General features: G+C 38.4%; 4 protein-coding genes across 12 annotated transcripts; 1 reads left to right on the top strand and 3 right to left on the bottom strand.

Moving 5' to 3' along the window:
• The first annotated feature begins 16 nt into the window (after nucleotides 1–16).
• LOC114529464 (protein PRRC1-like) lies at nucleotides 17–25,643 on the top strand. The gene is given in 6 exon segments (XM_028551282.1): nucleotides 17–510; nucleotides 947–1,001; nucleotides 24,273–24,324; nucleotides 24,326–24,544; nucleotides 24,887–25,089; nucleotides 25,455–25,643. Coding segments are annotated over 6 exon segments (1,029 nt in total). The 5' UTR covers nucleotides 17–120; the 3' UTR covers nucleotides 25,565–25,643.
• LOC114529463 (kelch-like protein diablo) lies at nucleotides 1,012–4,408 on the bottom strand. The gene is made up of 3 exons (XM_028551281.1): nucleotides 4,169–4,408; nucleotides 3,374–3,424; nucleotides 1,012–3,154 (listed from the first exon to the last, which is right to left on the bottom strand). Exon 3 carries the CDS (start codon nucleotides 3,088–3,090, stop codon nucleotides 1,699–1,701), a length of 1,392 nt encoding a protein of 463 aa, XP_028407082.1. The 5' UTR covers nucleotides 3,091–3,154; nucleotides 3,374–3,424; nucleotides 4,169–4,408; the 3' UTR covers nucleotides 1,012–1,698.
• Nucleotides 5,108–21,170, bottom strand: LOC114529461 (kelch-like protein 12). 9 transcript variants are annotated; one of them, XM_028551273.1, is made up of 4 exons: nucleotides 12,202–13,789; nucleotides 8,212–8,552; nucleotides 7,377–7,424; nucleotides 6,971–7,054 (listed from the first exon to the last, which is right to left on the bottom strand). In XM_028551273.1, the coding sequence occupies exons 1-3, from the start codon at nucleotides 13,498–13,500 to the stop codon at nucleotides 7,394–7,396; spliced, it is 1,671 nt and encodes a 556-aa protein (XP_028407074.1). In that variant the 5' UTR covers nucleotides 13,501–13,789; the 3' UTR covers nucleotides 6,971–7,054; nucleotides 7,377–7,393. The 9 variants fall into 9 exon arrangements, 8 of the variants coding, with proteins under 8 accessions (XP_028407073.1, XP_028407072.1, XP_028407080.1 ...); XM_028551276.1 differs by lacking the exon at nucleotides 12,202–13,789 and adding an exon at nucleotides 10,263–10,746 and having other exon boundaries at nucleotides 8,212–9,847; XM_028551272.1 differs by lacking the exons at nucleotides 6,971–7,054; nucleotides 7,377–7,424; nucleotides 8,212–8,552; nucleotides 12,202–13,789 and adding exons at nucleotides 5,108–6,537; nucleotides 15,750–16,259; nucleotides 21,022–21,170.
• Nucleotides 21,237–23,966, bottom strand: LOC114529462 (TNF receptor-associated factor family protein DDB_G0273433/DDB_G0273509-like). Its single transcript, XM_028551280.1, has 2 exons — nucleotides 23,816–23,966; nucleotides 21,237–23,529 (listed from the first exon to the last, which is right to left on the bottom strand). The coding sequence occupies exon 2, from the start codon at nucleotides 23,524–23,526 to the stop codon at nucleotides 21,859–21,861; it is 1,668 nt and encodes a 555-aa protein (XP_028407081.1). The 5' UTR covers nucleotides 23,527–23,529; nucleotides 23,816–23,966; the 3' UTR covers nucleotides 21,237–21,858.
• Nucleotides 25,644–26,318: the final 675 nt, after the last annotated feature.

Genomic DNA, 26,318 nt, shown 5'->3' with positions numbered 1-26,318 from the left:
AAAAGAAAGCCTGGGTACAAAACTCCACGTTGTTTTAAAAAGTTAAAAAACAAAACAAAGATTTATATAAAGTGATGTTTTGGCCTTAAAACATCCGTTTTTCCAGCAAATTTCAAGTCAATGGCAACCATTAATGCTGGCTCAAATGAAAAGGCGAACCAGGATGAAATAGCGCGCGAAATGGCCAGTGCGATCGCTGATGACACGTCAACAAAGACAGCTTCTGATCAAAGACAAGGAGATCTTGCTCAAAGCAGTAATCTTGTCTCCAGCGAGTCGGGAAGTTTTGTACGGATTTCCACTGCAGAAGGCGGTAAGGTGAATGCTCAGGGAGATGGCAAAATGGGCGCTGTTGCTTTGAATTTTGGAGAGCACACAGGTCCTGAGATTCGCGATGATAGCAGCGAGGTTTCGAGTCAAGGAGTTTGGGGCTGGATCAGCAGTGCTGTTGGTAATGATATTGTTCAGACCACTCAGAGATTAGGAAGAAATCTTGTGCAGAAGACCAAGGTAAATCACGTAAACAAGTATAATTTGTCCTGTACAAGAGTAGTGTCATTTATACTGTAAGTGAACAATAACCAGACCTTAGGGTTATATTATGTAAGAGGATTTATAGTCGTAGTGTCACTGATACTGTGTGAAGACCCTGTTACACTGTGCTATTTTCCCTGCAACTTGCATGCAATTCTTCTTTTAAGAGATGTAATTTTGGCCGCTACCAAACTTTTATGTTTATTACACTCCATGTATGTTTCTTACACTTACATTTTGATTTTTGAATACTCTTCACTAATTTACATATCTTCAAGTAAGATTGCATTGCAAGTTGCAAGAAAAATTGCACCATGTAACATGGCCTTAAGGCTCACAGATCATACCCCGCCATCATTGGGCCATTATTTCAGTTATCTTGAAATTGATGTGTTGTGTTTTTATTTCAAAGGATTCTGTAGACAGTGTCATCACAACTTTGGATCCAGGAATGGAGAACTACTTACGTAAGTTTTGTTACACCAATTTATTTATGCTGTTAAAATTCTAAAGTAAATATGCAACCATTTTGCTAACAATTAAGTGGAAATCCAGCCTAACCAGGTGAATTCCAAACATTATAATCCATCTTTATTTGACAAAATTCTTTGTAAAACAAAGTGAAACATTTGAATATTTTTTGAAAAAAATTTTTAATTACAAGTGACATTGACACAGTGTGAGATTACATTGTCTGTCTATTGTCATTAGAAAATTGCAAAGTTGATTAATTTATGTGTGTCGATAATATATATGGTTAGATATTAACTTGCCTGTCTCATTACCAATATTAGCAAGGTCATTCTAAGAGATAAAATTAAATATCAAAGCCTACCAAATAACATGAAAAGTAGACATAAAACAGGATAGCAGCGACCTAATTTACAATGAAATGCAACTAGCAGTAACTGGGTCACAACGAATAGTTATTAAAAAATCGATATATAAGATTATAGTCAAAATATCAATTAGGTATAGGATTATTCCTTCCATTAATATATGCCATTAGACTATCTTACGCAAATTATAAGTTGAAGACATGTTAAGTCTGGGACTAGCCTAGAGATTTGAGATTCTGATGTGAATAACATCATGAGTTTCTGGTCAGGACATGTCCAGCAAACATTTGATTTTATAGTCAAAGTAAATGGTTCATACGGACAATTACCAGGTCACAGCAGTAGCGCAGTATCTTGCCTCGTGCATTTCAGGAAGATCTCCCCAGCTGTATCTGTCAAATCTAAAACTTTCCACAGATTTCAAGGCTTTTCCTCTTTCATCCTCGCCTCCCATCACGATCACGGTGTCTCTGGCAACTGCAGCCACACATCCTTTCCTCTTGTACTTCATGTCTGGTAGCATGTGACTCGTCTGGGTCTTGATGTTGTACATTAAAACTTTGCTTAATACTTTGCCTTCACTGTCGACACCACCCATTATGATGACGTTGTCTTCACCCCACTCGACTGTGGCCATTTCACTCACGGGGTAGGGGAGGGGGGCCAACTTTTGACATTGATTCTTAGTGATGTCATACATAAAAACACTTTGCAGAGCTGGGGTATGAAATGGATTTTTTTTTCCACCGACAATAATGATCTGTTCACCAAACATAGCAACGCCATGATAGTATCTTTTTTGTGGCATGGTGGTCAACTCTTCTGGGTCATAAGGTGGAACAAGGGGAATCTCACTAATTTTATTCGAATGTGCATGTACGTTTGCATCATAACCTCCAATCATTATCAACCGTCCGTTAACAACTTCAGTGCAGTGTTCTGCTAACTGGTGAGGTAACTGAGCAGGAAAATTTTCCCAAGGTATGGACTTATAATCTTGTACAATATCATTCAATGATAATTTTTCCATGGACTGGGAAAAACCAAGATTAGAACAACCGCCAGTGACAAGGAATTGATTGTTGTAAATAACTGACGATGGTGATCGACGACATTCTTTCATTGGTTGTAGTAATGACCAGGTTGCTGTTGCTGGATTGAACATTTCCACTGAATTTAGAGGTCTACCATTCCAACCTCCAGCGACGACAACCACCCTGCTGAGTTGCGACATTTGTTCAAGTTGCTTCGTGATTTTTTTCAAACATTTCTTCATTTCAACATTGTCCACTTCCAGCCGACGATTTCTTTTTTCCAGCTGACGATTTTTTTCTTCCTGCTGACGATTTCTTTCTTCCTGCTGACGATTTCTTTCTTCCTGCTGACGATTTCTTTCTTCCTGCTGACGATTGCTTTCTTCCAGCTGACGATATCTTTCTTCCTGCTGACGATTTCTTTCTTCCTGCTGACGATTTCTTTCTTCCTGCTGACGATTTCTTTCTTCCAGCTGACGATATCTTTCTTCCTGCTGACGATTGCTTTCTTCCAGCTGACGATTGCTTTCTTCCTGCTTCTTAAATTCGCCTTGAACCAGTTCAACTTTTGCTTCGACTCTTTCAACCGGATTTTCCACGACTGCTTTCATGTTCTCCAACTTTGCATCATTTTCATCGACCTTTTCCCTACTTTCTGCCATGTTGTCTTTAACGACATCCATCTCTCGTTTTGTGGATTTCAAGTCAATAGTTCTGTCACTTCTGTGAAGTGCTTTACAAGGTGGTCTGTTTAAAATCATGATATGTGTCTCAAATTGTTAATCATACGATATTTAGTATTTCAAATACATTTACTCACCACCAAACACAAGGCAAATTCACATGCACAGAACAGCAATCGATAAATCAGTCTGATGTCGTTTCTTTTCGGCCGAGTTGAATGACTATTGCACACTGTCAGTATTTCTCATTTACAATATATGTAAAATAAATTAACTATCTTACCTTAACGTCAGTCAGGAACTAACGATTGTCTTGTATAGTGTTCTCAAATCGCTAAAGGTAAAAAAGTGTTTGTATTGATCGATAAATAAGAACAGTTCAAAGAAACAGACAGCCTTTGAGGTAAATCGTCGGTCGGAATTTTTTAACTTTTGGTTTCGGTTAAATACGCCTGAAAATTCTTGAATATTTAATCAAGTGTTGTAATTCATAAGAAAGTTATCCCGTTTTACAAATTTTCTGCGGTAGAGAACTCTAAGGCCTAACCCTAACCGAGAACTGAGAAAAAAACATCTTGAAAACTCAGAAATGGATTAGGAAGATGACTTGAAAATTTGAAATGATGGTTAATTGATATTACGTCATCAAGTGTTGCATTTATTCGACCATATCTTGTGTTTTAATATGCCTTTAATTCGTGAACTGTTTTATCTTTATTTTCAAAAATTTCTGGCAGTGATTCCGGTTTTTAAACAAACTTACATTGTTCAAGGTAGGTGTAGTTTGATTAAGAAGAAAAACATTAATTAGAGATGGTTTATCTGCTTCCGTTGTGAAAGAGCCAGCATATTTAGAAGCGAGTGTGTAAAGTCAAAGTTGAGGGGGTATCGTAATAGATAATGCGGAATAACGGACACTATATATCAAGCGGGAATAACCAACCCGCAAGCAACTAGTTATAACAAACCACAGAATACTCTGCGAACTGCGGTGAAGAGTGACTTCATCTAACACGGAAGTATTTAAACACTCTTCGTATCAAATCTATTCATTATAACGTTGTATCAACAATCTCACCTCTTTCTTGTAAACGTGATTGACCCTTTAGTTCCTATGTATATATATCCCTGAAAGAAGTTCTTAGTTCTCCTTTTTACGAAGGCAAAACGAACACTGTTCTCAACAACATTCAACACACAAACATCTCAATTATATAACTTTCATTTTGTCAGCAAGAATTTCATCAATGTAAATTGCCATTTGCAATTGTGTTAACGCAGTTTGGTTCTTTTTTTATCAATTATTAAATTGGTTAGTTAAATTCCTTGTTTTAACAGTCGCAACCGTGTTCTGATTTTTTCTTTCAATCGTCTCTGATAATAATTGTAAACAGTGTTAGTTTAGTTCAGGTTCCCTGTATTGCAAAGTACCGCCGAGAAAGACAGTCAGTGATGTAACTATGATAGAAATGTTATGATAAATACTTGGACCATGACCAATCATTTTCATTCGTCATCCAAATTCCAAAAAGACTTTATAGTGCTACTATACATATCCTGATGTGTAACTGCGTGTCCTAATTTGTAGCATGGTGTCCTAATGTTCAAACTACGGGCATGGCGGTACTGTGGTCATCATGTTACGCGCACGAAATATTTTCTCTTTGAACCGCAAGTCACGAAATCCGTAATATAATTAACAGTTATTCTGCGAACTCGAGTCGTATATGACCTGATAGCCGACGAGGCGCGTAGCGCCCAGTTGGCTATCGGCCATATACGACGAGAGTAAGCAGAATAACTGTTTTATTATATACACAAACTTTGTCGCCCTTTCGGTGCATTTTGGTGTGCTATTATCGACTAAAGCTTGGATTTCTATTTCACTCAACTCCTTAAATCTTTCGGCCATTTTGTTTGCTTTCTCTACTAGACAGATATGAGCTAATATCTGTCTAGTAGCCAACCAATGAAATTGCAGCATACCTCATATCTGGCGCTTGTGTATATAATAACGACGGATATAACCTGCATGGCATAATATGCATTTGCTTTTCAAGTTCTGATTTTGACATCTGCAAACATTTAGTCTGGTGAAAGAATACAATAAAATAAAATTCTGGAGTATATAGTTTGTATTTGAGTTTTCTAACATTGTTAATTATTCGTGAATATTTTTATTTCAATAGTATTAGTTGAGAATTAACTGATCTCACAAAGAGTAAGTCACCTTACATTCTTCTCGCGGTAAATTTATACAAGGCATCATTACCAGGCCACTGCAGTAGCGCAGTATCTTGCCTCGTGCATTTCTGGAAGTTCTTCCCAGCTGTATCTGTCAAATCTAAAACCTTCCACAGACCTCAAAGCATTTCCTTTTTCATCCTGGCCTCCCATCACGATCACGGTGTCTCTGACAACTGCAGCCACACATCCTTTCCTCTTGTACTTCATGTTAGGAAGCATGTGACTCTTCTGGGTCTTGATGTTGTACATTAAAACTTTGCTTAATGCTTTGCCTTCACTGTCAGCACCACCCATTATTATAACACTGTCACTGCCCCACTTGACTGTGGCCATGCTACACACAGGGTAGGGGAGTGGAGCCAACTCCTGACATTCATTCTTGGTGATGTCATACATAACAACACTTTGCAGAGCTCTGGTAAAAATTAGATTTTCTTTCCCGCCGACAATAATGATTTGTTCACCAAATTTGGCAACGCCATGATAATGTCTTTTTTTTGTCATGGTGGTCAACGGTTTTGGGTTATAAGGTGGAACAAGGGGAATCTCACTAATTTCATCACAACCTCCAATCACTATCAACCGTCTGTTATGAACCACGGTGCAGTGTCCTGCTAACGACGCCGGTAACTCAGCAGGAAAATATTTCGAAGGTATTCCGTGATCAACTTGAATATCATTCAATGATAATTTTTCCATGGACTGCGACCAATCATAACCAGTAAAACCGCCAGTGACAAGGAATTGATTGTTGTAAATAACTGAAGATGGTGATTGACGGCATTCTTTCATTGGTTGTAGTAATGACCAGGTTGCTGTTGTTGGATTGAACATTTCCACTGAATTTAGAAATCTACCATTCCTGCCTCCAGCGACGACAACCACCCTCTCTGTGTCCATTCCAACACCTTCTGCTCTTCCTTTCTTCATGCGTTCTTCCGGAACCTCACGCGATATTTGTTGTGTCATTTGTTCAAGTTGCTTGGTGATTTCATTCAAACATTTCTTCATTTCAACATTGTCAGCTTCCAGCCGACGATTGCTTTCTTCCAGCCGACGATTGCTTTCTTCCAACCGTCGATTGCTTTCTTCAAACCGTCGATTGCTTTCTTCCTGCTTGTTATGAATCAGTGAAACTTTTACGCCCACATTCTCCACGACTGCTTTCATGTTCTCCAGCTTTGCATCATTTTCATCCACCTTTTCCTTAATTGCCGCCATGTTGTCTTTAACGACATCCATCTCTCGTTTTATGTCATTACAAGTTACAACTATGACATTGAACTACGTGTTGTTCACACACAGCTGTTTCATGATGAAGTAAATCTTGCTTGTTGACTTCCCGTCCACAACCTTCATTCGAGCAGAATGCTGGAGCAAACCCACACTCTGCAACATGCTTTTCAAGATCTCCCAGTTCAACAAACTTCCCGCAACCACGGTTGAAGAACTCACAACGGATCTTAAGTTCAGAAAGCAAGTTCGCAATGGTCCGAGGCACTTTCAGAGTATCGACAGTGAGTGATTCCATACATGTCGGGCATGTCTGAGAGTTCATGAGATGTCTGGTGATACAACCACGACAATATATGTGTTCATTATGGCGACACATGACCGGGTCTTTGATGACATTGGTGCAAATACAGCAATGAAGACTAGGGCCAACAGGGTGTTGAAATAGTTCATCGTCATAACCAGTGATGTATAACGCCATTACCTGTTTGGATAAAATATATTTAGACTCAATATTTCTTTTGTATAATAATTATAATTTTTCTATTATAATTATTATTTGAACAGTTCTGTTGGTAATAACGTCTTATTTGAACCTGGATGAATGTTGAATATCGCTAATTTGTATAGGCTGCCTTTTCATACAAGTCGGACTTCAACCATATTTCTGAATTCTGAAAGGGACAGAATTCTCACTTTGGAAATATCTATCTCTTTTCTGGTTGCTGAAGGGCTTCCATGTGAATACTGTATGTATGTTTGATGGGTTTCAGCCAAGTGTTTCAATATCAATCGAATCCTCTTACCTTGGCGTCTTCAGGAACTAACGATTCTCTTGTTGTGTATTCACATCGCTAAAGTTTTCAAAAGAACTATTGAGATAAAACGTTGCTCAGTTATTGTCTTTTTACTTTCACTTTGAGTTAAATAGGCTTCAAAATTTCTAGGTATCAATTTACGGAAGTGCGAATGAGATTACGACATTTTGCAAGTCTTGTGACTCAAGTTCATGACCTTAAAGAACTATTGATGCATGATATTATAAGTCGTTAGTCCTCGCTCATGGCTGCTTTTGAGTTTCCACTTGTAGTAAATATCTTAAAATGCCTTTATAAAGTTTATTTCTTGCTTCACGTCTCATTTTTTAACCTGATCATGTTTTAGTTCGACTTCTATAACGGCCTTCTAAATCTTTCTAAAGGATTATGTTAGTTGGTCTCTGACAAGTTTTAATATCTCGTTATTTAGATAAAACTGATTCGAATACAATCAATATCTTGATTAGTGACATTGGCACAGTCAGTGTAAGACTACAATCTACTACATTGTCTGTCTATGGTCAGGAGAAAATTGAAGAGTTGCCTCATTTATATTTGCATCAGTAATTTACATGATTTCAACAGTTAGGTATTGAGTATTTGAGTTGCTGTCTTCATATGAAATATAAGGGCTGAGAATAGATCAGAAGCAGCAGTCATTTAAGTTATAACCATTAGTAGCAAGGTCATACTAAGAGATAAAATTAAATTAAATTACTGATCAAATTATACTTTGAGACATGTTAATAAAGTCTGGGACTAGTCTAAAAATTTCAGATTCAGGTGTGAATAATCAGTTGTCTCTGCTCTAATATGTAATTACCAGGCCACTGCAGTAGCGCAACCTCTTGCATGGTGCATATCAGGAAGATCTCCCCAGCTGTATCTGTCAAATCTAAAACTTTCCACATACTTCAAGGCATTTCCTCTTTCATCCTGGCCTCCCATTACGAACACGGTGTCTTTGACAACTGCAGCCACACATCCTTCCCTCTTGTACTTCATGTTAGGAAGCATGCGACTCTTCTGGGTCTTGATGTTGTACATTAAAACTTTGCTTAATGCTTTGCCTTCACTGTTAGCGCCACCCATTATGATGACACTGTCACTGCCCCACTTGACTGTGGCCATGTCACTCACGGGGTAGGGGAGGGGAGCCAACTCCTGACATTCATTCTTAGTGATGTCATACATAACAACACTTTGCAGAACTGCGGTATGAGATGAATTTTTTCTTCCACCGACAATAATGATCTGTTCACCAAACATGGCAACACCAGGATAGTATCTACTTTGTGGCATGACGGTCAACAGTTTTGGGTTATAAGGTGGAACAAGGGGAATCTCACTAATTTTATTCAAATGTGCAGCATATACCTTTGCATCAAGACCTCCGATCACTATCAACCGTCTGTTATGAACCACGGTGCAGTGTCCTTCTAACGACATTGGTAACTCAGCAGGAAAATATTTCCAAGGTATTATGTGATCATCTTGAATATCATTCATTGATAATTTTTCCATGGACCGCGACCAACCATGACCAGTAAAACCACCAGTGACAAGAAGTTGATTGTTGTAAATAACTGAAGATGGTGATTGACGACATTCGTTCATTGGTTGTAGTAATGACCAGGTTGCTGTGGCTGGATTGAACATTTCCACTGAATTTAGAGCTCTATTATTTCGACCTCCAGCGACAACAACCATTCTTTCTGTGTCCTTTCCAACAGCTTCTGCTGTTCCTTTCTTTATGTGCTCATCCTGAACCTCACGCAATATTTGTTGTGACATTCTCTCAAGTTGCTTCGTGATTTCATCCAAACGTTTCTTCATTTCAACATTGTCAGCTTCCAGCCGACGATTGCTTTCTTCCTGCTTGTTTAGTTTTCCTTGAACCAGTTCAACTTTTGCAACAACTTCTTTTCCATTTACATAATTTTCGTCGACCTTTTTCTTAATTGCCGCCATGTTGACTTTAACGACATCCATCTCTCGTCTTATGTCAGTACAACTATGACATTTAACTATGCGTTGTTCACACACAGCTGTTTCATGATGAAGTAAATCTTGCTTGTTGACTTCCATTCCACAACCTTCATTCGAGCAGAATGCTGGAGCAAACCCACACTCTGCAACATGCTTTTCAAGATCTCCCATTTCAACAAACTTCGCGCAACCACGGTTGAAGAACTCACAACTGATCTTAAGTTCAAAAAGCAAGTTCGCAATGGTCCGAGGCACTTTCAGAGTATCGACAGTGAGTGGTTCCATACATGTCGGGCATGTCTGAGAGTTCATGAGATGTCTGGTGATACAACCACGACAAAATACATGTTCATTATGGCGACACATGACCGGATCTTTGATGACATTAGTACAAATGATACAGTGCAAGGTCTGGCTGACAATCTGTTCAAAGCGTTCATCATCGTAACCAATGCTGTAAGACGCCATTTCTGTTTGAATAAAAAATATGACGACTTAACTTTAAGGTAGATTTGTTTTAGATTACTTCAGACTTTCTACTACCCAGTTTGTTTATTTGAAGTATCCATTTCTTTACTGCCGTGTAAGAGCTTCAATGACTGTGCTGGGAGATGAGGTTGTCGTTATGTTAGAAGCGAGTTTCATGATAATTCTAAAAAAGTTTCTTCTAACTCAATGTTTGTGGAAAGGGTAAATGGTGTTTAGTATTTTTATTACATTCTGTTCCTAACTAAACACAAGTTATTGTCATATGGACAACAATTTAATGTAGTAAATTGTCGCCTTTCTTATGCATTTTCTTTGACAGCTGACATTGTATACAATACACCTGCAATTCATCTGTTCCGATAGCGAAACTAATTCACCTTTGTAATTCTATCTTACCTTGACGTCCTTCAGGAGCGAACGGCTGTCTAGTTGTAGTGTATTCACAGCGCCAAAGTTTTTGACAAAGTGCTTAAATTATTAGAAAAAGAGGACAACAGCTTCAAAAAACAACAATTAAGGACGAACGAAGTCCTTCGAGATATATATGTATAAGCGTTGCTGAGGATACCAAATTCCTGTTTGAAACGAAACGCACAAAAGCAGGCGAAATATTTTAATTTTGTAGTTGTAGGATATTCACAATGTCGGTATATGCATGAAGTCTCTGAAAGAGTGCTTTTATTTATTGGAATTACGGAAAGAACCACCGTTTGAAAGAACCCAAATACAAAATCCTTGAGATAAGCGTCGCTGCATGAGTACCCGCTCTAAAATAATAACAAATATGTTGGCAGCTGTAATTTCACTCCTCGTTTCCATAGCAATCCAAGCAACTGAGGGCGCTTCCTTTATACGGAAAAAACGGTCAGAGCGGTCCTGTTGTATTTCGGTACAGACAGATTACTGGTATTTTAGAGTGTTTCAAGAACTCTGCATTCAAGTATATCGTTATTTACATCTGCCTAGCGCGGGAAATGCAGTTTCGCCGCTATCTTCTTAACGAAATACTCGATTTCAATTTAAAATATGACCAGTCTGACCATTTTGGCCGCTTAATGGAAAGCGCTCTGAGTTTCTTTAATTTAGTCAGGAATATTGCCATGATTGGTATCAAGGTTTGTTATCACGGTCCATTCTTCAGTAGTTCGTTGAAATAACTAAACTCTTCCCTGTGATTTTTTTACTTTGTTTTTCACTCAAAGCTAAAATAGTGTTGATGTTCAACCTCATGCGATGTTGGTTGTTTTTTTTGACGTTTTTTTTCTCAAGTCGCTTCGTGATTTCGAGATGATAGCTCTCGTGTGCGACGGGCTTTACGTAAAATTTTTAGTTCACCCTATATTCCCCTCACGGTTAACTGCATATAGCTAATATATGATCTTGTCACCGAACAAGCTAAAACATCTCTTCAGTCAAAACTCACGATTTCGTTTGGATATTCTACAAAGACACCTAGCATACTCTGGAAAAGTACAAAGATAAAATGTGTGTACTTGCAGAATATTAATACTTTAAAATATTTCTTGACAACCTTATTCAAAGACGGCAAGGAGAAATTGTTAATAGAGGACTCGCGTTATCGGAAAAGTCTAACCAAGTTTCATTTTTATTATAATCGTCTCGCCTAATTAAAGCGAAGGAGATGGATGTGAAAATCATTGACCATAATTTCTTTCAATACATCAAAAGTAGAGCGACTGGAAATTAATCCCGGTATACGGGACATTTATATGTTTTTAGAGAAATTTTGTTGACTTTCGGGATTAAAACCAGAATACTTGAAATATTCTCAGAAAACTTCGAATAGAATCAAAATGGGATTATTTTTTATTCATACATGTCATTAGATTTGTTGATAAGTTAAAGACATGATAAGTCTGGAACTAGTCTGGGGATTTGAGATTCAGATGTGAATAGCATTGTCAGTTGTGTGGTCAGGACATGTCCACCAAACACCTGATTTTACATTGTTAATATATACCATGGATATTTACCAGGCCACTGCGGTAGCCCAACCTCTTGCCTCGTGCATTTCTGGAAGTTCTTCCCAGGTGTATCTGTCAAATCTAAAACTTTCCACAGACTTCAAGGCATTTCCTATTTCATCTCGGCCTCCCATCACGATCACGGTGTCTCTGACAACTGCAGCCACACATCCTTTCCTCTTGTACTTCATGTTAGGAAGCATGAGACTCTTCTGGGTCTTTATGTTGTAAATTAAAACTGTGCTTAATGCTTTGCCTTCACTGTTAGCACCACCCATTATGATGACGTTGTCTTCACCCCATTTTACTGTGGCCATTTGACTCACGGGGTAGGGGAGGGGAGCCAACTCCTGACATTCATTCTTAGTGATGTCATACATAACAACACTTCTTAGTTTAAAGTAATTCACTTTTCTGCTTCCACCGACAATAAAGATCTTGTCACCAAAGATGGCAACACCATGATAACATCTGCTCTCTGTCATGGTAGTCAACAGTTTCTTGGTGTAAGGTGGAACAAGAGAAACTTCAGTAATTCTATCAGAACATTCACATCTAGCACCATAACCTCCAATCACTAACAACCGTCTTTGATAAACTACAGTGCAATGTTCTGCCGACGGTCCAGGTAACACAGCAGGAAAGTATTCCCAGGGTATAGACGAAGCCACGCCAATATAATTCAGTGATAATTTTTCTATGGTCGTGGACCAAATACCATCATCAAAACCGCCAGTGACAAGAAGTTGATTGTTGTAAATAACTGAAGATGGTGATTCACGGCGTTCTTTCATTGGTTGTAATATTGACCAGGTTTCTGTTGCTGGACTGAACATTTCCACTAAATTTAAATCTGAGCCTCCAGCGACAACAACCATTCTCTCTGTGTCCTTTCCAACAGCTTCTGCTGTTCCTTTCTTCATGTGCTCACTCTGAACTTCACGCGATGTTTGTTGTGTCATTCTTTCAAGTTGCTTCGTTATTTCATCCAAACATTCCTTCATTTCAACATTGTCCGCTTCCAGTCGACGATTGCTTTCTTCCTGCTTGTTATGAACCCGTTCAACTTTTGCCTCGACTCTCTCAACCAGATTTTCCACGACTGCTTTCATGTTCTCCAATTTTGCATAATTTTCATCGACCTTTTTCCTAATTGCCGCCATGTTGTCTTTAACGACACCCATCTCTCGTTTTATGTCATTACAACTATGACACTTAACTCTGCGTTGTTCACACACAGCTGTTTCATGATGAAGTAAATCTTGTTTGTTGACTTTTCGTCCACAACCTTCATTCGAACAGAATGCTGGAGCAAACCCACACTCCGCAACATGCTTTTCAAGATCTCCCAGTTCAACAAACTTCCCGCAACCACGATTGAAGAACTCACAACGGATCTTAAGTTCAGAAAGCAAGTTCGCAATGGTCCGAGGCACTTTCAGAGTATCGACAGTGAGTGGTTCCATACATGTCGGGCATGTCTGAGAGTTCATGAGATGTCTGGTGATACAACCACGACAATATATATGTTCATTATGGCGACACATGACCGGGTCTTTGATGACATTCGTGCAAATACAGCAATGAAGACTAGGACCAACGGGGTGTTGAAATAGTTCATCGTCATAACCAGTGGTGTAAGACGCCATTACCTGTTTGGATAAAATATATTTAGACTCAATATTTCTTTTGTCCTTGAGTATGTCTATTATTTGAACAGTTCTGTTGGTAATAACGTCTTGTTTGAACCTGAATGTTGAATATCGCTAATTTGTATAGGCTATTTCATACAAGTCTGACTTCAACTATATTTCTAAAAGGGACAGAATTTTCACTGTTGAAATATCTATCTATTTTCTGGTTGCTGAAGGGCTTCCGTGTGAATACTGTATGTATGCTTGGTGGGTTTCAGCCAAGTGTTTCAATATGAATTAAATCCTCTTACCTTGGCGTCTTCAGGAACTAACGATTCCCTTGTTGTGTATTCACATCGCTAAAGTTTTCAAGAGAACCATTGAGATAAAATATCGCTTAGTTATTGTCTTTATACTTTGACTTTGAATTAAATCGATTTACGGAAGTGCGGATGAGATTACGATTTACGACATTTTGCAAGTCTTGTGACTTGAGTTCATGACCCTAAGAGAGCTATTGACGCGTGGTATTATAATTGTTTAGTTCTCGCTCATGGCTGCTTTTGAGTTTCCACTTGTAGTAAATATCTTAAAATGCCTTTATAAAGTTTATTTCTTGCTTCACGTCTCATTTTTTAACCTGATCATGTTTTAGTTCGACTTCTATAACGGCCTTCTAAATCTTTCTAAAGGATTATGTTAGTTGGTCTCTGACAAGTTTCAAGTTTCAATATCTCGTTATTTAAATAAAACTGATTCGAATACAATCAATATCTTGATTAGTGACATTGGCACAGTCAGTGTAAGACTACAATCTACTACATTGTCTGTCTATGGTCAGGAGAAAATTGAAGAGTTGCCTCATTTATATTTGCATCAGTAATTTACATGATTTCAACAGTTAGGTATTGAGTATTTGAGTTGCTGTCTTCATATGAAATATAAGGGCTGAGAATAGATCAGAAGCAGTCATTTAAGTTATAACCATTATTAGCAAGGTCATACTAAGAGATAAAATTAAATTAAATTACTGATCAAATTATACTTTGAAGACATGTTAATAAAGTCTGGGACTAGTCTAGAGATTTCAGATTCAGGTGTGAATAATCAGTTGTCTCTGCTGTAATATGTAATTACCAGGCCACTGCAGTAGCGCAGTATCTTGCATGGTGCATTTCTGGAAGTTCTTCCCAGCTGTATCTGTCAAATCTAAAACTTTCCACAGACCTCAAGAAATTTCCTCTTTCATCCTGGCCTCCCATCACGATCACGGTGTCTCTGACAACTGCAGCCACACATCCTTTCCTCTTGTACTTCATGTTAGGAAGCATGTGACTCTTCTGGGTCTTGATGTTGTACATTAAAACTTTGCTTAATGCTTTGTCGTTGCTGTCACCACCACCCATTATGATGACACTGTCACTGTTCCACTTGACTGTGGCCATTTCACTCACGGGGTAGGGGAGGGGAGCCAACTCCTGACATTCATTCTTAGTGATGTCATACATAACAACACTTTGCGGAGTTAAGGTATCAGATAAATTTTCTTTCCCGCCGACAATAATGATCTGTTCACCAAACATGGCAACGCCATGATAGCATCTTCCTTGTGGCATGGTGGTCAACTGATTTGGGTTATAAGGTGGAACAAGGGGAATCTCACTAATTTTATTCAAATGTGGAGCATATACCTTTGCATCAAGACCTCCGATCACTATCAACCGTCTGTTATGAACCACGGTGCAGTGTCCTTGTAACGCCACTGGTAACTCAGCAGGAAAATATTTCCAACGTATTCCGTGATCAACTTGAATATCATTCATTGATAATTTTTCCATGGACTGCGACCAACCATGACTAGTAAAACCGCCAGTGACAAGGAGTTGGTTGTTGTAAATAACTGACGATGGTGATTTACGGAATTCTTTCATTTGATGTAGTAATGACCAGGTTGCTGTTGCTGGATTGAACATTTCCACTGAATTTAGAAATATACCATTCCAACCTCCAGCGACGACAACCATCGTCTCTCTTTCCTTTTCAACAGCTTCTGCTCTTCCTTTCTTCATGTGTTCTTCCGGAACCTCACGCGATATTTGTTGTGTCATTTGTTCAAGTTGCTTCGTGATTTCATGCAAACATTTCTTCATTTCAACATTGTCCGCTTTCAGGCGTCGATTGCTTTCTTCCTGCTTGTTTAGTTTTCCTTGAACCAATTCAACTTTTGCAGCAACTTCTTTTCCATTCACATAATTTTCATCCACCTTTTCCTTAATTGCCGCCATGTTGTCTTTAACGACATCCATCTCTCGTTTTATGTCATTACAACTATGACATTGAACTACGTGTTGTTCACACACAGCTGTTTCATGATGAAGTAAATCTTGCTTGTTGACTTCCCGTCCACAACCTTCATTCGAGCAGAATGCTGGAGCAAACCCACACTCTGCAACATGCTTTTCAAGATCTCCCAGTTCAACAAACTTCCCGCAACCACGGTTGAAGAACTCACAACGGATCTTAAGTTCAGAAAGCAATTTCGCAAAGGTCCGAGGCACTTTCAGAGTATCGACAGTGAGTGGTTCCATACATGTCGGGCATGTCTGAGAGTTCATGAGATGTCTGGTGATACAACCACGACAAAATATGTGTTCATTATGGCGACACATGACCGGGTCTTTGATGACATTGGTGCAAATACAGCAATGAAGACTAGGACCAACGGGGTGTTGAAATAGTTCATCGTCATAACCAGTGATGTAAGACGCCATTACCTGTTAGGTGAAAAATATTGGCAATGCATTTTGTCTATGTTTCTCAAAACCAAATCAGAGTCAAAATGCTTTATTTCAAAGACGAGTCATACAGTTTTACCATAATTATTCTATCGCCCGTATTCAAAAAACGTACTCACATTCATGAGTTTGACATAGATATTGTGTTATTACCGGTCAATGTGAAAGTAATTTCTCAATCAATGGAAATATTTAGGGAAAACGTTCAAAACATTAGCTCTTATTCAAGTGAAGTGCCACAATGACGTCACAAAATGCAAAGACGCGTAAAAGTGGCCTGGAGACTAGTCCGGTATTGTCGGGAAAATGCATATAATTTCACTTGCTCTGTCTCAATATTTTGAATCGATCCTAATTGCCTAAACGTAGCTGAGAATATGTGAAAGTACCCTAGAATAAAATACTGAAGTTATATACAGTTTTGAACTGAACGCTAGGTTATTCATATAAACAGCCTGCTTAAATATTTTCGTTTAATCAACTTTGGACAAGATCTTTTTTGACCTTGGTTTTTGAACTAGAAGTTTGCTTTCTTGCAAACATCCATATCAAAATCAAGCTCTTATTTAAGTGAAGTGCCGCAAAGGTGTGATTTAGAACTCCCACTCAATGATGTCACAAAAAGCATTCAACTCCATGTTTGTCGACAGCAAATAATACATAATGTTTCATTACATTCTGTTCACATTTTACAACCAAGCACAAGATATTGATGGTGATGTAGTTAACGATTTGACAGAGGTCTTATAGCTATACAGTGGTCTGTTACAAAGTGGTCTGTTTATAATCATGGTCAGTATTTCTCATTCACAATATATGTAAAACCAATCAACCATCTTACCTTGGCGTCTTTCAGGAACTAACGATTGTCTTGTAGTGTATTCACATCGCTAAAGTTAAAAAAGTGTTTGTATTTATCAATAAAATAGCAAAATAATTTTTTTTACTTTTGGTTTGAGTTTAAAACGGCTTAAAATTCCTGAATATTGAATCAGGTATTGAAACTCTCGTTTCGAAAATTTTCCGCGGTGGAGAATCGCTCTCGATTAGAAACAAGGACTAAAACACAAGACATGAAAACTCAGAAATAGATTAAAATGAAGACTGAAAATTGAAATGTTGGTTAATTGATATTACGTCATGCAGTGTTGCATTATTCACCCATATCTTGGGTTCTAAGATGCCCTTAACTCTTGGACTATGTTTTATTTGTATTTTTAAAAATTACTGGCTGAATCCCGGCTTTTAGACAAACTCGTATTGTTCTAGGGCATAGTTTGTTTTTAATAAGAGGAACATTAATTAGACATGATTTGTTTTCAGTTGTAAAAGAGCCAGCATATTTAGAACCGAGTGGGTAGGGTGAAACTGAATGAGTTATCGTATATAGATGATGCGGAATAACTGACAATATATCAAACGGGAATAACATCCCTCAAGCAACTAGTTATAACAAAACAAACCGCAAAACCTCTGCGATGAAGAGTGGTTTCAACTGCGGTGAAGAGTGACTTTATCTAACACGGAAGTATTTAAACGTTATTCGTATCAAATCTATTTATTACAACATTGTGTCATCAATCTCACCTTCATGTGTTTCTGGTAGACTTGATTGATTCTTCAGTTTCTATTTATCCGTGGTAGAAGTTATTTTTTTCGAAGGCTAAAAACGAACACTGTTCTCAACAAGATGAAAACGACAACCTTTAACACGCAAACATCTCCATTATTAACTTTCATTTTATGAGCAAATCTACATTTCTTTTGCGTTCCATGCTGTGGTTATTAACATGTACAATTGTGTTCACGCAGTTGGTGATTTTAAATGATTTACAGTTAAATTTCTTGAGCTTAATTTCTTAATCATTAAACAGTCAAAATCGTGTTCTTTTTCTTCAATCGTCTCAGTTGGTCATTTTCAACAGAGCAACCTTCCTGTATTGCAAAGTACCTCAGAGAATTAGTGGCAGTCAGTGATGTAACGCTACAATAAAATACTTGGACCATAACCATTCGTCATTTGCATTTGTCATCAAAAAGCTAGTAAGTGCACTAAGAACGGCTCATCACCCCCCCCTGCATGTAAACTTATAAAATGATCTTTATAACCTGCTTTTAACTGGACTAACAAGAGATAAGCGCAGTGGAAACAGTGTTAAGGCTGCCTTCCACCGTTGCATTTTTTACGCATGGAAAAGTCTGAGGGACTGTTTATATCATGTCGTTTTCATGCAGGTATAAAATGATGGGCTACCTTTAAATATAATCCAGAACATATTACGGAAGAGATGTGTGAGATTAGACTAAGGTGTTGTTCATCAGATTCGTGGAGGCTAATACTAAACGATTGTCGCTCTTGGTTGTAGATGCATATCTTGTAAAATAGCACAATTTCGCAAAACCGTTAACTGTAACTACTTTCAATACATCAGGAGTAGCGCGGCGCGAAATTAATTACGGTATATGGAACAATTTTACGTTTTTGAAAAAATTTTGTTCAGTCAGATTTCGGACTGAGTTAAAACCAGAATATTCTAAGAAAACTTCGACATGGAATCAAAATAGGAATATTATTTCTTTCATTGATTATCTTTATTACTTTGATTATAAATTGAAGACATGATCAGTCTTGCGATTCAGATATGAATATCATCTCTGGTCACATGAGTGTCCAGCAAAGACCTGATTTTATGCAGTCAAAGTAAATTCTTAATATATACTTAAAGGATAATTACCAGGCCACTGCAGTAGCCTCACATCTTGCCTCGTGCATATCAGGAAGTTCTTCCCAGCTGTATCTGTCAAATCTAAAACTTTCCACAGACTTCAAGGCATTTCCTCTTTCATCTTGGCCTCCCATCACGATCACAGTGTCTCTGACAACTGCAGCCACACATCGTTTCCGCGTGTACTTCATGTTAGGTAGCATGTGACTCTTCTGGGTCTTGATGTTGTACATTAAAACTTTGCTTAATACTTTGCCGTCACTGTCGACACCACCCATTATGATGACGTTGTCTTCACCCCACTTGACTGTGGCCATGCTATTCACGGGGTAGGGGAGGGGAGCCAGCTCCTGACATTCATTCTTAGTGATGTCATACGTAACAACACTTTGCAGAACTGCGGTATTAGATGAATTTTTTCTTCCACCGACAATAATGATCTGTTCACCAAACATGGCAACGCCATGATAGTATCTTTTTTGTGGCATGGTGGTCAACTGTTTTGGGTTATAAGGTGGAACAAGGGGAATCTCACTAATTTTATTGAAATGTGCATGTACGTTTACATCAAAACCTCCGATCACTATCAACCGTCCATTATGAACCACGGTGCAGTGTCCTTGTAACGACACTGGTAACTCAGCAGGAAAATATTCCCAAGGTATTCCGTGATCAACTTGAATATCATTCAATGATAATTTTTCCATGGAGTGCGACCAGCCAACACCAGTTAAACCGCCAGTGACAAGGAGTTGGTTGTTGTAAATAACTGACGATGGTGATTGACGGCATTCTTTCATTGGTTGTAGTAATGTCCAGGTTGCTGTTGCTGGATTGAACATTTCCACTGAATTTAGAGGTCTACCATTCCAGCCTCCAGCGACGACAACCATCCTCTTGTCCATTCCAACAGCTTCTGCTCTTCCTTTCTTCATGTGTTCTTCCGGAACCTCGCGCGATATTTGTTGTGTCATTTGTTCAAGTTGCTTCGTGATTTCATTCAAACATTTCTTCATTTCAACATTGTCAGCTTCCAGCCGACGATTGCTTTCTTCCAGTCGACGATTGCTTTCTTCCAGTCGACGATTGCTTTCTTCCTGCTTGTTATGAATCAGTGAAACTTTTACGCCCACATTCTCCACGACTGCTTTCATGTTCTCCAACTTTGCATCATTTTCATCGACCTTTTTCCTTAATTGCCGCCATGTTGACTTTAACGACATCCATCTCTCGTTTTATGTCATTACAACTATGACATTTAACTACGCGTTGTTCACACACAGCTGTTTCATGATGAAGTAAATCTTGCTTGTTGACTTCCTCTCCACAACCTTCATTCGAGCAGAATGCTGGAGCAAACCCACACTCTGCAACATGCTTTTCAAGATCTCCCAGTTCAACAAACTTCCCGCAACCACGATTGAAGAACTCACAACGGATCTTAAGTTCAGAAAGCAAGTTCGCAATGGTCCGAGGCACTTTCAGAGTATCGACAGTGAGTGGTTCCATACATGTCGGGCATGTCTGAGAGTTCATGAGATGTCTGGTGATACAACCACGACAATATATGTGTTCATTATGGCGACACATGACCGGGTCTTTGATGACATTGGTGCAAATACAGCAATGAAGACTAGGACCAACGGGGTGTTGAAATAGTTCATCGTCATAACCAGTGGTGTAAGACGCCATTACCTGTTTGGATAAAATATATATAGACTCAATATTTCTTTTGTCCTTGAGTGTGTCTATTATTTGAACAGTTCTGTTGGTAATAACGTCTTGTTTGAACCTGAATGAATGTTGAATATCGCTAATTTGTATAGGCTGCCTTTTCATACTAGTCTGACTTCAACCATATTTCTGAATTCTGAAAGGGACAGAATTCTCACTGTTGAAATGTCTATCTATTTTCTGGTTTCTGAAGGGCTTCCGTGTTCCAATACTGTATGTATGCAGTTTGCTCGGTGGGTTTCAGCCATGCAAGTGTTTCAATAACAATTGAATCCTCTTACCTTGGCGTCTTCAGGAACTAACGATTCTCTTGTTGTGTATTCACATCGCTAAAGGTTTTAAGAGAACCATTGAGATAAAACGTTGCTCAGTTATTGTCTTTTTACTTTCAATTTGAGTGAAATAGGCCTTAAAATTCCTAAGTATCAATTTACGGAAGTGCAGATGAGATGACGACATTTTGCAAGTCTTGTGACTCGAGTTCATGACCTTAAAGAACTATTGATGCATGATATTATAAGTCGTTAGTTCTCGCTCATGGCTGCTTTTGAGTTTCCACTTGTAGTAAATATCTTAAAATGCCTTTATAAAGTTTATTTCTTGCTTCACGTCTCATTTTTTAACCCAATCATGTTTTAGTTCGACTTCTATAACGGCCTTCCAAATATTTCTAAAGGAATTTATTAGTTGGTCTTAGACGAGTTTCAAGTTTCAATATCTCGTTATTTAGATAAAACTGATTCGAATACAATTAATATCTTGATTAGTGACATTGGCACAGTGTAAGGCTACAATCTACTACATTGTCTGTCTATGATCAGGAGAAAATTGAAGAGTTGCCTCATTTATATTTGCATCAATAATTTATATGATTTCAACAGTTAGGTATTGAGTATTTGAGTTGCTTGTCTTCATATGAAATATAAGGGCTGAGAATAGATCAGAAGCAGTCAGTCATTTAAGTTATAACCATTATTAGTAAGGTCATACTAAGAGATAAAATTAAATTAAATTACTGATCAAATTATACTTTGAAGACATGTTAATAAAGTCTGGGACTAGTCTAAAAATTTCAGATTCAGGTGTGAATAATCAGTTGTCTCTGCTCTAATATGTAATTACCAGGCCACTGCAGTAGCCTCGTATCTTGCCTCGTGCATTTCTGGAAGTTCTTCCCAGCTGTTTCTGTCAAATCTAAAACTTTCCACAGACCTCAAGAAATTTCCTCTTTCATCCTGGCCTCCCATCACGATCACGGTGTCTCTGACAACTGCAGCCACACATCCTTGCCTCTTGTACTTCATGTTAGGAAGCATGTGACTCTTCTGGGTCTTGATGTTGTACATTAAAACTTTGCTTAATGCTTTGCCTTCACTGTCGAAACCACCCATTATGATGACACTGTCACTGCCCCACTTGACTGTGGCCATGCTACACACAGGGTAGGGGAGGGGAGCCAACACCTGACATTCATTCTTAGTGATGTCATACATAACAACACTTTGCACAGCTGAGGTATTAGATAAATTTTCTGTCCCACCGACAATAATGATCTGTTCACCAAACATGGCAACACCATGATAGTATCTTCTTTGTGGCATGGTGGTCAACGGTTTTGGGTTATAAGGTGGAACAAGGGGAATCTCACTAATTTTATTCGAATGTGGATCATGTACGTTTAAATCAAAACCTCCGATCACTATCAACCGTCTGTTATGAACCACGGTGCAATGTCCTTCTAACGACACTGGTAACTCAGCAGGAAAATATTTCCAAGGTATTCCGTGATCAACTTGAATATCATTCATTGATAATTTTTCCATGGACTGCGACCAAGCACGACCAGCATAACCACCAGTGACAAGGAATTGGTTGTTGTAAATAACTGACGATGGTGATCGACGACATTCTTTCATTGGTTGTAGTAATGACCAGGTTGATGTTGCTGGATTGAACATTTCCACTGAATTTAGAGATCCACCATTCCAGCCTCCAGCGACCACAACTATCCTCTTGTCCATTCCAACAGCTTCTGCTCTTCCTTTCTTCATGTGTTCTTCCGGAACCTCACGCGATATTTGTTGTGTCATTTGTTCAAGTTGCTTCGTGATTTCATTCAAACATTTCTTCATTTCAACATTGTCCGCTTCCAGCTGACGATTGCTTTCTTCCAGCCGACGATTGCTTTCTTCCTGCTTGTTATGAATCAGTGAAACTTTTACGCCCACATTTTCCACGACTGCTTTCATGTTCTCCAGCTTTGCATCATTTTCATCGACCTTTTTCCTAATTTCTGCCATGTTGACTTTCACGACATCCATCTCTCGTTTTATGTCATTACAACTGTGACATTTAATTACGCGTTGTTCACACACAGCTGTTTCATGATGAAGTAAATCTTGCTTGTTGACTTCCCGTCCACAACCTTCATTCGAGCAGAATGCTGGAGCAAACCCACACTCTGCAACGTGCTTTTCAAGATCTCCCAGTTCAACAAACTTCTCGCAACCGCGGTTGAAGAACTCACAACGTATCTTAAGTTCAGAAAGCAAGTTCGCAATGGTTCGAGGCACTTTCAGAGTATCGACAGTGAGTGGTTCCATACATGTCGGGCATGTCTGAGAGTTCATGAGATGTCTGGTGATACAACCACGACAATATATGTGTTCATTATGGCGACACATGACCGGGTCTTTGATGACATTGGTGCAAATACAGCAATGAAGACTTGGACCAACGGGGTGTTGAAATAGTTCATCGTCATAACCAGCGATGTAAGACGCCATTACCTGTTTGGATAAAATATATTTAGACTCAATATTTCTTTTGTCCTTGAGTGTGTCTATTATTTGAACAATTCTGTTGGTAATAACGTCTTATTTGAACCTGAATGTTGAATATCGCTAATTTGTACAGGCTGCCTTTTTATACTAGTCTGACTTCAACCATATTTCTGAATTCTGAAACGGACAGAATTCTCACTGTGGAAATACCTATCAGGGCTTCCGTGTTAATACTGTATGTATACTTGGTGGGTTTCAGCCAAGTGTTTCAATACCAATTAAATCCTCTTACCTTGGCGTCTTCAGGAACTAACGATTCTCTTGTTGTGTATTCACATCGCTAAAGTTTTTAAGAGAACCATTGAGATAAAACGTTGCTCAGTTATTGTCTTTTTACTTTCAATTTGAGTTAAATAGGCCTTAAAATTATCAGTATCAATTTACGGAAGTGCAGATGAGATGACGACATTTTGCAAGTCTTGTGACTCGAGTTCATGACCCTAAGAAAACTATTGATGAATGATGTTTTAAGTGGTTAGTTCTAGCTCGCTCATGGCTGCTTTTAAGTTTCCACTTGTAGTAAATATCTTAAAATGCCTTTAGAAGAGTAAAGTTTATTTCTTGCTTTGTATTTCATTTTTTAACCTAATCATGTTTTAGTTCGACTTCTATAACGGCCTTCCAAATATTTCTAAAGGATTATGTTAGTTGGTCTCTCTGACATCAAGTTTCAATCTCTCGTTATTTAGATAAAACTGATTCGGATACAATCAATATCTTGATTACATCAACGGATGAGGAGTTATCGAAGGATAAAAGATGGTTTTAAGCAAGTATTCTCGCACGTTTTGGTCCAAAATCAAGCGTCACGTTCGAGCCTAGCTCCACTCCCCAACAGCTTCTCATCTGCTTTAAAAAGCGCAAAGCAGCGAATATCAAATCATCGCTCGTCCACGCCAGCTGAGGTCGAAGTTGTTGTGGTTGCTGTGGAAGAGTTTATCGCAGAAGTGATGCCTGAAATGTGTGTAAATGATGTACTTTTGAGTTGAGTTGTAAAGCAGAATTTTCACCTGCTTTATTTAAAATGATAAAACTAATCTTAATTCACACCTTTTAGTCAGTAGATATGACACAGAGACAACGGAATAGAATTGAGAGACGAAGTTTAATCTTTTCCTCTATATTTGTGCTAGTTTTTGTGGCTTTTTCTATCATTTGCCTTGAAGTCTAACTAATTTAAACAATACCATGTAGACTGTAGTCGATCCAGGTTCATTGGATGCTCTATCCAGTTGTAATTTTCAGATCAGTGCATATACTCGTGTTTCCATGTCAGTTTTGAAAAGTTTCCATGTCTTTCCAGGTGGTTTGGTATGCTGTGTCTGTGCCTGGATGACGCCTCACAGAAGCTTGAAATGGAAACATTCTCGCAAACTTTCGTCCTTCCGAATGACGTGGTGAAGAAACTCGAAGAGCTAACACCACGTACATACAGTCTCCGCTGGTCAGGGCTCAGCGTCAGTCTGGCTGAAGTTCTGCAAAGTAACTGGACCAACTTCTTAGCGGGTAAGCAAGTTACTGTTCAGTCTTTTAAGATTAAACCGAGAATGTTTCCAAGGACTTCTGCCACTGAGCTAGAAAGAGTGTCTACTGACTACTGGCCAGTAGCCCAACAAAGATTGTGTTAAGCTAGGGGCGCTTTCCATTAAGTGGCCAAAATGGTGAGACAGGTCATATTTTGAATATAAATAGAGTATTTCTTTGAAAAGCGGTCTACTTTTTCATTCAGTTGTTCAGTTAACCATCGTGAACACGTCAGTTTCCCCAATGAAAAATTATTCCTTACGTAAATATGTTTTTATTTCTACTGGGAATCGTTTCCTAGTCAGATGACGAAACATTCTCAGAAAGTTGTGATGTGTTTTTTCCAGGTGTTCCCAAGAGACAAGTGGTTACTTTGGCCGCAAAGACATTAGCTGGACAATATCGAGAGACATTTCAAAGAAACTCATCTAAGATAGAGAAAGCAATAACATTATGAATCTTAACATTACCTATAGACGTAATATTAACACGAGTATTATATGTAAGTAGGTATTATAGTTATATGCAGAAAATATATTTGGAATCTATCAAGTGTTGACTGAATGTTTCGTTGCAATCTTGCAACTACGAATGCTTCTCAAAGTTTAGGTTTCCTCCTGTAGTAACACTGGATCAATAAGAGATGATCCTTACTGGACCTCTAGGAAGAACAGTTTAGAACTGATAGAGCTATTCAGAATAAATAAAGTTAGTTAAGTTAAGGTTTCCTCCTGTAGTAACACTGGATCAATACGAGATGATCCTTACTGGACCTCTAGGAAGAACAGTTTAGAACTGATAGAGCTATCCAGTATAAATAAAGTTAGTTTAGTTTAGGTTTCCTCCTGTAGTAACACTGGATCAATAAGAGATAATCCTTAGTGGACCTCTAGTAAGAACAGTTTAGAACTGATAGAGCTATCCAGTATAAATAAAGTTAGTTTAGTTTAGGTTTCCTCTTGTAATAACACTGGATCAATAAGAGATGATCCTAACTGGACCTCTAGGAAGAACAGTTTAGAACTGATAGAGCTATCCAGTATAAATAAAGTTAGATTAGTTTAGGTTTCCTCCTGTAGTAACACTAGATCAATAAGAGACGATCCTCGCCAAACCTTATATGAAATATATGCAGTCGTGTTGGAGACAATTTTGGAGACAATGGTACATTGGTTCTGTCAGACTTTCCCTATTGGTCCCGGGTTCAAAGG

The sequence above is a fragment of the Dendronephthya gigantea genome, unplaced genomic scaffold, assembly GCF_004324835.1.
Source record: "Dendronephthya gigantea isolate DGI-Jeju-01 unplaced genomic scaffold, DenGig_1.0 000056F, whole genome shotgun sequence".
Classification (NCBI taxonomy): Eukaryota; Metazoa; Cnidaria; class Anthozoa; order Malacalcyonacea; family Nephtheidae; genus Dendronephthya; species Dendronephthya gigantea.
The sequence above is the reverse complement of the archived record's forward strand: the minus strand, read 5'-3'. Positions and strand labels throughout refer to the sequence as shown.

What these genes read in the sequence shown, in the direction of transcription:
- LOC114529461 (XM_028551272.1), bottom strand. Translation starts at nt 16,256, where the DNA reads ATGGCGTCTTACATCACTGGTTATGACGATGAACTATTTCAACACCCC. An exon ending in TGGCGGCAATTAAGGAAAAG is followed by an intron (nt 6,538 to 15,749) that starts GTGGATGAAAAT and finishes ATTAAGGAAAAG; the next exon opens with GTGGATGAAAATGATGCAAA.
- LOC114529463 (XM_028551281.1), bottom strand. Translation starts at nt 3,090, where the DNA reads ATGGATGTCGTTAAAGACAACATGGCAGAAAGTAGGGAAAAGGTCGAT.
- LOC114529462 (XM_028551280.1), bottom strand. Translation starts at nt 23,526, where the DNA reads ATGGCGTCTTACATCGCTGGTTATGACGATGAACTATTTCAACACCCC.